Source organism: Leiobunum rupestre, chromosome 1, assembly GCF_980474605.1.
Source record: "Leiobunum rupestre chromosome 1, qqLeiRupe1.1.hap1, whole genome shotgun sequence".
Classification (NCBI taxonomy): Eukaryota; Metazoa; Arthropoda; class Arachnida; order Opiliones; family Sclerosomatidae; genus Leiobunum; species Leiobunum rupestre.
The window spans coordinates 34,462,579-34,473,574 of NC_143384.1; the positions used below are offsets into that span (position 1 = coordinate 34,462,579).

Below are 10,996 nucleotides of genomic sequence, written 5' to 3' on the forward strand. Positions count from 1 at the left end.
CGATTTAATTATATATTGAGATATTGAAATAATTCAATAGGGGCATTTAAATAAACAACTAATGAGATATTAGAAGTTGTAATTGAGTTTTGAGATATAGAAGGAATTATAAGTAATATTGACTTATTTGATCAAATCTCGTTAATTGAAGATGACTAATTACGCAGTTAAAGAAAACCATTGAGGCTTAAGAATCGTAACGGGACCCCAACAGTCGGGTATTCATCTCCGAGGTCAGGTCACTGCATTAACGCGGTAATCTTCCCTCTATTTCTTTTCTATCTCTATGGTCAAACCTAATGGACAACGTTATAGTTTAGTCTAGTCGTATTAAAGTTTTTCGCCTTGAAGGCCTATCGGCCGAAGTACCGCATATTTTTCCCCATTAAAGCTTAGTTTTCTCCCCCACTTCTTGGTCTTTTAACTTGTTCGCGTTTTCACTCCTCACTCTTTAGACCATTGGTGGTTCTCGTGTTTTTGTTCTAACGTTATAGTTTGCCTAATAAAAATTAATACAGACACATCATATGTAAAATTATAGGCCTTGGTCTACATAATAATGCCGAGCTCTGTGCCGCTCTCTGTCGTTCGCGACCAATATCAATATCACACGCCTGTTAATTAAAATAATTTAATTTTTCATGTAATCCAATAATATTTTAAAATTGGAATCAATAACAATAATTCAAACTTATCTTTCTATAAAATCTAAAATTAGCCACCTTGATCCTAGAAACTCTAGCAGATAATTCTGCGACGAGTGTCCTCTATTTTTGAAATGTAGAGTACAGTTGGGAACAAGACGGGACGAAAAACTTGTTGCAATGTTGGACGAAAGTAATGCATTGTTTACGTCTTGTCAATAGTTTTCAATTACGTTTTCTAAAATGGGAAAACTTTTCAAACTTTCAGTATAATTTTTCGAATATAATTTACTTAAATTAACACCTATATCTTAATATTTATCACTGTGTATTAGGCTTACAACTAATAAAACGTTGTTAGTAATTGAACAGTTACGTTACACTTTATTCAACATTAGAGCAAGCAGAACACTCTGCTCAGACGAATGTGTTTATTATCCGCCAGTTCTTTTCTCTTGTTCTTTTTGCACGGGAAGACTAATTTCGTTACCATCATGACATCAGCGTTAGACATAAGGCACTAAAATAAATGCTCTGGTTACTAACATTAATCGAAATCTGCTGGCTCACTAGTCAATTTGACTAGTGAAAAATTTACCTAAATATTCATAACAAATGGCAAATATGGCGTATCATAAATCCATCATCCGTCAATCACATTTTATTTTAAAAAATTACATCATGTAACTCAACTGATAATAAACTTCTATTTTAATTCTGACGGGTAAACTAAAATGTTGGCTACCCCCATTTTACCCCACTATTAAGTGACTACTAAAAAAATATACGTATGTCCAACACTGCATGCCACTTGCGCGGGCAGAGTTTTCAGAAGTGTTCAACGTAATTTAAAACCATTAACAAGACGTAAACAATTGAAAAAAATTCGTCTGCTAGCAATTCTGACTTTTCGCGGCGTGTTATTCATCGGCAGCGCGTATACCTTTACCTAGTAATCTAATACTTCCGTACCGAAAACACTTTTCTCCTCGGTACACCTTGTAAGGTAAAATTGGTTTGACTATCTCGATATTCAAAGATTACGACTTACTTAATTGTATAACCAAAGTACAGACCCGTCTCCTGAGCTCTTCGGAGTGCCATCCTCTGTGGCGACCAATTCATTGGCCGATGCCAACTGTGTTCTCTAGTTCACGCACTTTCTATACTCTTTGCTTACAATTATGCCTGAGTACAAAACATCGCTAGAAGATTTCTACTCATTTGGTTTTACACAAACCACCTCCGGTCTTCAAAATATCTAACAGAAATTGGAAAGCAGCATTTATTTTGCCAGTCTTAAAAACACAGTTAAAATAATTTAAACATGCTGTTTATAAAGCTCGCGTTCTAAAATATCACACGTTGAAAGGATCCTTTGCTATATAAAATATTGTTAGTTATTAATAACAACGCATTGATATTTGACGCACCCTTTCTATTTTCAGTTTCGAAACCGTCTAATAAAAAAATTAATGAAACTCAATTCCGACGCAGCCTTCTCGTACTGCCAAGTTTATTTTGCAATATCATTCGAAGCCTAAGTCTTCAATCCTTTTTGTCTGTGAAGTTGCCAATCCTGTCACTATTATTTATGTGATTCTTTCTATAAATTAAAGGAATCGTCTGCTACCGAAAACGATTTACTGACGTACCAGCAGAAGACGTAGTCGCAGATTTATCGGAGAATAAACGGAAATAATTAAGAAACAATACATCCATCGCAGATTTAATCATTGAGATCGAGCCTAGGGAAAACGTTTTTAACGTGTCTCGTTCCGTTGTATTGAGACACTTTTGGCGAGCTAAGTGACAGAAATTTACATCACTCGCGAAAAACTTACATCACTCGCGATTGGGTAGTTTGAATTTCCACCATTGTGATTGGTTGAAAGCCGTCGCAGATTTAGTCGCGACATTTCGAGACTAGTCAAAAACGTTTTTAAGCGACACATTTCCGAACTAGTGCCGAATTCTTGACGTGACTCGTATTTTGGACGTGTATAAAAGTTTCGACTAGTCGAAAACTGTTGTATTGAGACACTTTTGGCGAGCTAAGCGACAGAAATTTACATCACTCGCGATTGGGCAGTTTGAATTTCAACTAGTTTGATTGGTTGAAAGGCATCGCAGGTTTAGTCGCGACATTTCGAGACTAGTCAAAAACGTTTTTAAGCGACACATTTCCGAACTAGTGCCGAATTCTTGACGTGACTCGTATTTTGGACGTGTATAAAAGTTTCGACTAGTCGAAAACTGTTGTATTGTGACACTTTCGGCTCGCGTTAGATTTCTATACGGGAATTGAGACACCTTTGGCGTACTTGACTACAGTTTTTAACTAGTCAGAAATTTTTTGACATGTTCAATTTGTCGGAGGAGGGGATAAAGGCATGAGATTTTTTAAGGATGTAACTAAATTATTTCACGTGACACGTAAAAGCCAATAAAGGCTTTGTATAAATTTTGAAAAACCAATAGAATGGGGTTTTTCAATAATTGTGTTAATAATATTTCTGTCCAGTTACCGTTAAAAACCTCAAGTCCAATCACGATGCGTGAAGAAATTGTCTAGTCAAAACGAAAAGCACTAGTCGAAATGAAGTTTTGACATGTCTAAAATTGATTTTGACATGTATAAATGGTGTCGAGTCAAGTAAAAACGTGACTCCTCCCAAATGAAGCAGCCAATTTTTAATGGTTGAATAAATAATGAGCTTAAATTGCCACTGTTTTATTGGTGGAAACGTTGCAACTTCGATGGGATTCGGTGAATTAAAAGCCAATGAATGCTAACGGAAAAGCACTAGTCAAAAACTTTTGACATGTTAAAAGTGTTGCTTGTGACACTTTTGGCGTTCCATAGCCTACCCAGAAGAACTGACGCCAACTGGTCAACTCTTGGGCTTGAATGACACGGTCACCTGCGACAGTTTCCTGTATGATAATATTACCAGGACTACCATTACGCGAGAGGTACGTGTTAACTTAAAGGAAAAGTCCAGGTTGGGTAAAACTTGGGTCTATTTGAAAGATCATGTTTAAATATACTCAAAAATATCAGTCGTAAAATTGTATCTTTTTTTAATGATTAGAAATTAATTTTTAAACGAGCGAAATTTACCCGCCAAGCGAGCTGCCATTTTCTTTCGCCTTCGCTCCGCATACCGCACGCGGAGCAAGCGCGCGCAGGGAACAGAGCGCTGTTATAGCGCGAACAGCGCGTGATTAAAGTCCTAAAACGTCACCGCGAAACCAAATGGCAGATCGCTTGGCGGGTAAATGGCTCGTTTAAAAATTAATTTATCGTCATTAAAATAAATACAATTTTACGTCTGATATTTTTGAGTTTATTTAAACATAATTTTTCAAATATACCCAAGTTTTACCCAACCTGGACTTTTCCTTTAAGGTTTTGGTACGTAGCGAACTAGTTGGGCGATAATGATACTTCCGAACATACAACAGAAACTAATCCGGTAATAACACCGAAAACCAATTGACGTATATATGGAGTCCATTTTATCGGCAAGTGCAATTGTAATTTATCCGCATTTCAACTCTTTACGCAGTGGGACCTGGTGTGCTCCCGAGAGTGGATGATCTCGTTTGGATACATGCTCTTCTCTTTGGGAAACTGCCTCTCATACCTTCCGGCGGGACAGCTGGCTGACAAGTAATTGTCTCGATACTAGAGAGGTTAAGCAAAGCAGCTGAGAGATTTGAACGACAACGTAGAATGGTAAACCATAATTTTCGGGGATTTCAATTCGTGTTTGTACTTCGGAGTCGAATATTTCGGAACTTTAGGATGACACCATATTTCTGTCAAACTTGCGTGACACATTGTATAATAATTATTGTGTTTAAATAACTAATCTCTGGCAATTTAAGAGATCAACAAAACAAGTGGAGTTTTTGTTTGGTATTGTTCAAACACGTACATTTTCTTCAACACTGGTTTAACGAAATATAAAAAGTGCGTTCAAATCCAAAAGGGACTCGTACTCGTTTTCTTCAGCCGATGAACTGAAAGCGCGCTTTATCGATTTAAAATTATCGATGTAAACGTTCCAACGTTGTGGTTCAAATCTCTAAAGTGCTTTTTTTAATCTCTGTTCTATTTGACACATTAATTCGCCAAGCTTGGGACGAATAATCCCTCTCTTCTTTTATTCTTAAGATTTGGTCGAAAGCCACTCATCTTGGCGGGTTAAGTGACGATGACCACCGTGTCCTTCATCATCGCCTTCTCCGCCAACATGCCCATGTTCCTCGTCCTCAGGTTCCTCATCGGATTCGGATTCGGACTGTCTCAAAACGCTTTCATGGCCTTTTATACTGACAAGGAGAGTACCCGAGGTGTTTATGGCTGATTTTGTTCAAAGTCGGGCGTAATGTAGACCAATATGAGATATGAAATTTCCCAAAGGGAGGCGTTGCACTACCTATTCGATTTGCCATGGCAACAGACAATGGTTTTGACGATTTATAACAAAAATGGGGTGGCGGAGTGATTAGCGCTTTCACCTCGCAGCAAGAGGAGCCGGGTTCGATCCCAACTTGTGGCACTGGGTGAAAACTCGGAACAACTCCTTCTGCGTTGAGTTTGTAAGTTCTCTCCCCACTGGTGTAAGGGGTTTTCCCCCGAGATCTTCGGTTTCCCCTTTCCATAAACACTTGTTGAGGTTAACGGTAATAGTTAGTGTAGGGAGCAGTTGGCTCGAATGCTTGGATTGCAGGGCTTGCCACCACCCTCCTACGCATTGTAACCCGGCCACCTGAATTAATGGCTTCAAAAGTCGCTTGACGACTTAGGCCTAATGTGGTGCCTTGGGTATTAGCCTAGCCTAGCTGACTTTTTAAAATCTAGCTCCGAAAATTTTTAAAAATTCCACGAAAGGGGTAATTTGGACCACATTTAGGTACATGTCATCAAGGTTGGGTAAATTAGATTATTTTAGGGGTAAAATTGTAACAATGTTTGGGTAACATAAAGAAAAAATCTTATTTTTGTTTTAAGTGGTCAAAACCATTTTCGGTTGCCATGGCAAATTGAATGGGTAGTGCAATGTCTCCTTTTGCGAAATTTCATATCTCATGTAGGTCTCCATTACGCCCGACTTTGAACAAAATCGGCCATAAACACCTCGGGTACTCCCATTGTGAGTCATATTATAATATTTCCATATGTAATGTCAACTAAGACCTCTAAGTTTCCTTTCACCTGGGAAGAAATATCTTTACGCTAGTGTATTAGGACCGATTTCTTAGGATTTCCAAAGCTTACGAACGTGGATTAAATAATGGCCGTATATTTGCCAAGTTGCATGTGGTCTCGTTACTCTGGTCTTAGTCTCCCGAATTTAACACGTTCATCGTCTTATGGCCGAGGCTTAACGTTAAAATTTTAATTATATATGATAATTAACATCTTTTCGATGGGCATAATAAGTTAAAATGTGAAAAGGTACACACCTATACCAAGAATGGATGTATTTATATATTGTATGTATATGATATTTATTAAGAGAGATTATAGTAGATTGAAGAATTTTTTTGAGAGTTGCGCGTAACTTTCTTCGCCGGTTAAACTGAGAAATCACCGTAGCTTCTCATAGGGTGATAAAATTAAAACATTTCGCGCTGTGGCTACGATAGGGGGCGATACTTTACGGTATCATTTTCGTGTATAACGGAAACGTATCCAAGGGCTTTAACATCAAAACGCGTTGAGCAAACGCTCAGAGTACAAGTACCCAAATTTTCAGTTTGAAATTTTCAAAATTGAGATCGCAATCTTCAGGGTCGAGATCGCCATTTTTAGGGTGGAGATTTTTCATGGCCATTTGGGAAACCCTCGATTAAATAGCGGAATTATTTTATTGTAATATTTTCGTAGTTTACACTCACCATCGAGGTGTCTCTTAGTTGCTTCTTAAGGTGGTGTGCATCGGCTGAAGAGGTGGAAAACCACAGTCAAAATAACGGGTTAACTTTAGTCACGAGTGTTCATCTCCCTTTACTAATAATGATATTTGATTAAAACATAAACATTCGCAGCTTATCCTTGATAATCCTGCTAATCTTTTGTGTGATAAAGTTACTAACAATAAAAAAAATCCAAACAAATTTGGCCTCAAATATGTGAAATGGTTTACAATCTATGAAATACCAGGATTTTAAGTACCTTTATTTATTCTGGTGCTATATCATTCGGCGATACATCGTTAGTAGCCCTAAAAGTGCATATGTTATTACTTAACAAACTTTTAATGTTCCTATTTGGTCTTGTAAGTTACGTGTGGTCCATGGGTGATTTTTCTTAGATACTGAATCGGTTGACGCGACCCATAATGACGCTATCAGTTGTACTATTCCGGTTGGAAGTCGTTCCTTTCCCGTTGACTACAGCTTTATTTCTTTTAGTTATCGAGTCAGTGGGCCCAGAGTACCGAGATTACATAGTGTTCAGCTTCACCGCCATGTGGGGTGTGGGAACCATGGTAGTGGCTTTCATTGGCTGGATAATTCACGAATGGAAAACGATCATGTTGGTCTCGTCTCTGCCTTTCCAATTACCCTTCTTATTTCTGCTGGTGAGCTAAAAATGTCACCTTATTTAATATTAATTTAAAACAATTCAATATGTAGTGGTCTGACGTTGTATTTTTGTGGACCAAATACTATACAGTTACGGGTTTAATATCAGTTAAATAACGATATGAACCCTGTAACTATATTGTAATTGTAGCAATAAATAGCTTAAGTGTTAGGAAACTTAAAATCGATTTATTTTGAGTCTGGTTCTTTAACAAATAGGTTTTATCAGCAGTTTGATTTAGTCCGAGCTGAACTACCTTATTATTGGGCAATAAAAAAGTATTTCCAGGACAGTGCCAGAATCAACAAGATGACTGCTTTCGACCAAACAATTCGACAGAGCCGAGAAACAACTCCTGCAACAAGCCCAGATGAACGGGAAAGAAATTAAGGAAATTGACCAAGTCATGAGCAAACTCAAACAAAAAATTGATATGGTACGAAGGACAATGTCAGTAATTGAATATTAGAGGTTTGAGATGTCGTGGTTTTATTCCAGGATACAAAATCCGACCAGGCTTCGCTCGCTGACTTCGTTCGAAACAGACATCTGCGTAAATTAGCGGCCATTATTTACATCACATAGTACGATTTCAGATCAATTTAGTCCTATTTGTTCGTACTAATTACTTTAACATATGCATGTAAAGCATAGGGACCGTGTTCATCAGCCATGGCTTCAGTCTGAGCATTGGTCTGATGGGTGGTTCATTGCACCTCAATCTATTTCTGACCGGTTTCGTGGACATTCCCGCCGTGGTCTTGTTCTTTCTGCTGGTCAAGTACTGCACTAGACGGAAAGGGCTATTGGTCAGTTTCGTCGTTGGCGGTATCGTTTTCTTAGCAGTCACGCTAATTGGGGGTAAGTCTGAACATTTTTTTAAAAGGGAGTATAATGGACGCTCCACGAATATAACAGATTTACCTCTAGGAGCGCTGTCGATGGCATGTTAAAGATAAGAATCAGAAGAAGCCTCAACTCCAACAACCCCCACATTTACTAAAACCAATTGGCAAAAACAAGTGTCGGCTCAACGTGAATTAGCTCTTTTTTTCAACAGATGTCGCTCGCGTCGAAATAGTGAAGCTGTATACATTTTAACCTAAAAGGCGGGTACTTGTAGGTACCCCTGGCGTTGACTGGCACGTAAATTGATCAATAACAAAAATAACAGTAAATTAAAACAATACATTTTATATGGGATTTATTGTTTAGGTTTAAGTCCACTTAATAGAGTATAATACTCTACAATGGCTCTCTGGTGACGTTATCATTTCGCTATTTTAAATATTAGCTTCCTTTGTCATAAATAGATGGCACCACGCTCTCCAGTAAAGTCGTTTTGTTCGAAGAATCGGATAGATTCATGGCCATCTCTAATAATAGGGCCCTTTTCATAATACAGGTGGCAATGATAGAGCCGACAATTGCTTTAATACTCTTTAAATACACATATTGCACTTAGTTACAAGATTGTCTTAAATCAATGCACGGTGAAACAGAACTTCAATCCGAAAGTAGGAATACAAATATTTAACAATTAACCTATTTGCAGATATTCCCTGGTTAAAATTAACATTAATTATGATCGGGAGGATGACTAACTCATTGGCCTTCGCGCTATTGTACGTTTTCGTGAACGAACTGTTCCCGAATAACTTGAGGACTGTTGGTGTCGGCGGCGCAATGACCGCTGGCCGAGTTGGCTCTATTCTCAGTCCGTTCGCCGACGTCTTTTAAGTTATTTTAATTTGCAAATGCTCAAAGACCCTCCGCTCAGTTAAACCACCAGCGGTGAAAGTTACTTCTTAGAGCACCAATGCGTACTACTCTTAAAAACGATATCATTATAGGGCAGGTTCTATGGTCAATCAATTCCTTTTATCTTGTACGGCGTTATGTCACTGTTCACGGGCGTTGTGTTCCTGCTCTTACCCGAAACCCAAAACAAGCATTTGCCCGATACACTCGTTGACTTCGAAAAGTAAGTTAAATTGTATTTTCAAATATCTTAAGATAATCAGTAAGTCATTAACCAAACTAAACTGATCTGCTATAATACATCTTAGCAGATTTGATTACCTGAACAGTTATAGTAATAATAATAATAATAATAATAATAATAATAATAATCAGCTAGGCTAATACTCAAGTCACCAACCTAAGCCCAAGTCCTCTAGCGATTTTATTGTCTTTCATTAAATGTTTACTAGATATATATAATATTGTGTAAGAAAATCAGAATATACAGTTTATAATTATGAAGGAGTTTGATCAGAGGATGTGTAAAATTGATAACTGTGAGGCCTCTGCAATGGGCTCATTTTAATGTCTCTCGATTTTCAAAGAATTCCGATTAGTTTCAGGTAAAAACAACCTAGTTTGATTTTGGACCCAATTTACGCAACTGTTATTTGAGAATCGGTTGGAAGCGCAATATTGAATATTTGTTTAGGAAATTTAAATTCTAAATGTATTTTTATCTACAATTGAAGGCTGGCGACTGGTAAAGATGATTCGGCTGCAGAGAAGCACCAAGAACTTGAAGCAACGAATATTTTGCTGATTTAACTTATAACATTCGGAAAAAAACAGGACATCAGAAGTAAAGTATATCTTTTTCGAAAGAACTGTAATAACCTGTATTGAGAAAACAATTCCATGGATACACGAACCTTCGCAGCCTACCACTGAATTTTCAAAGTTTGTTTTGGAAATAAACATATTTTGGGGCGAAATTAATTAAAAATTATTCCATCAACAAAATATGTAAAAAATATCTTCACGTGGTGTTCTTGTTACATGTTTTATTCGTCGGCGAAGTAATTCACTAGTTAAATATTTAGTCCTGATGTTATGTTCACATCCTCGATTTGGTGCGACGCCTAAAATAAAATATACGTAAAACCAGCGAAGATGTCAATATGTTATTAACTTCTGATACCATACATTGTCGGTTAAACCTTGTTTGTAATAAAGATTTTTAATGGAAGATCTTTATCTGTAATTTTAAGATGTTCAATAAAAACTTTAGATTTGACAGTGATCTCTCAAGCTTAGTTGCGATTTAAATCCGATAGATGGCAGCCTTATTGACAGTGGAGTAAAAATTTCAAGAAAAAATATTTTGAAAGCAGAAGAGAATCAGTTGACCACAGGAAAACATCAAATTTTTTTAATGAAAAATAGGACATTCATGGTCATTTTATTGGAAATTATAGGAGTAATTTGTATGTAAATATAAGAAAATGTAAGAACATTCAGTTGAATTTATAGAAAATTATAGGAATAATTATAATAAAGATAAAACCAATGCTTTTAGAGGAACTAGTGTTTTAAGTCGGAAAATTTCCCGGAAAATATAAAAAAAGTCTTTCATTCCATGATTAGTCAAATATATTGTTTGCAAATTTAAATAAAGTAGCATTTTCTCCTCATTTTTTTAATCTAAAAGTAAAAATAAACCTTTTGACTAGTTTAAACTTATTAACAATGTAACACTATTAATGGGTTGTAGTATGTTTACTGATATTAGACATTTTATATCGATAAAAAGTTGAAAACATTAAAAACCCTTAAATATAATTTATGTTTCAATTTTTTATTTTTCCGAATAAAATGCGAAAAATTAATAACGCTATAGTAACTTTGGTTTAATAGTAATATTACATTTAATATGAAACATCATAGACTTTTACTAGATATATGTATCAGGGTAATATTACATTTTCATTTCTATCAAACTTCA

The 10,996-nt window shown here is 36.5% G+C and overlaps 1 protein-coding gene across 1 annotated transcript; it reads left to right on the plus strand.

Moving 5' to 3' along the window:
• The first annotated feature begins 7,000 nt into the window (after positions 1-7,000).
• Positions 7,001-9,819, plus strand: LOC149962190 (solute carrier family 22 member 7-like). Its single transcript, XM_090164425.1, has 7 exons — positions 7,001-7,197; positions 7,467-7,526; positions 7,588-7,684; positions 7,747-7,832; positions 7,898-8,057; positions 9,102-9,232; positions 9,744-9,819. Exons 1-7 carry the CDS (start codon positions 7,001-7,003, stop codon positions 9,817-9,819), a joined length of 807 nt encoding a protein of 268 aa, XP_090020551.1.
• The last annotated feature ends 1,177 nt before the right edge of the window (positions 9,820-10,996 follow it).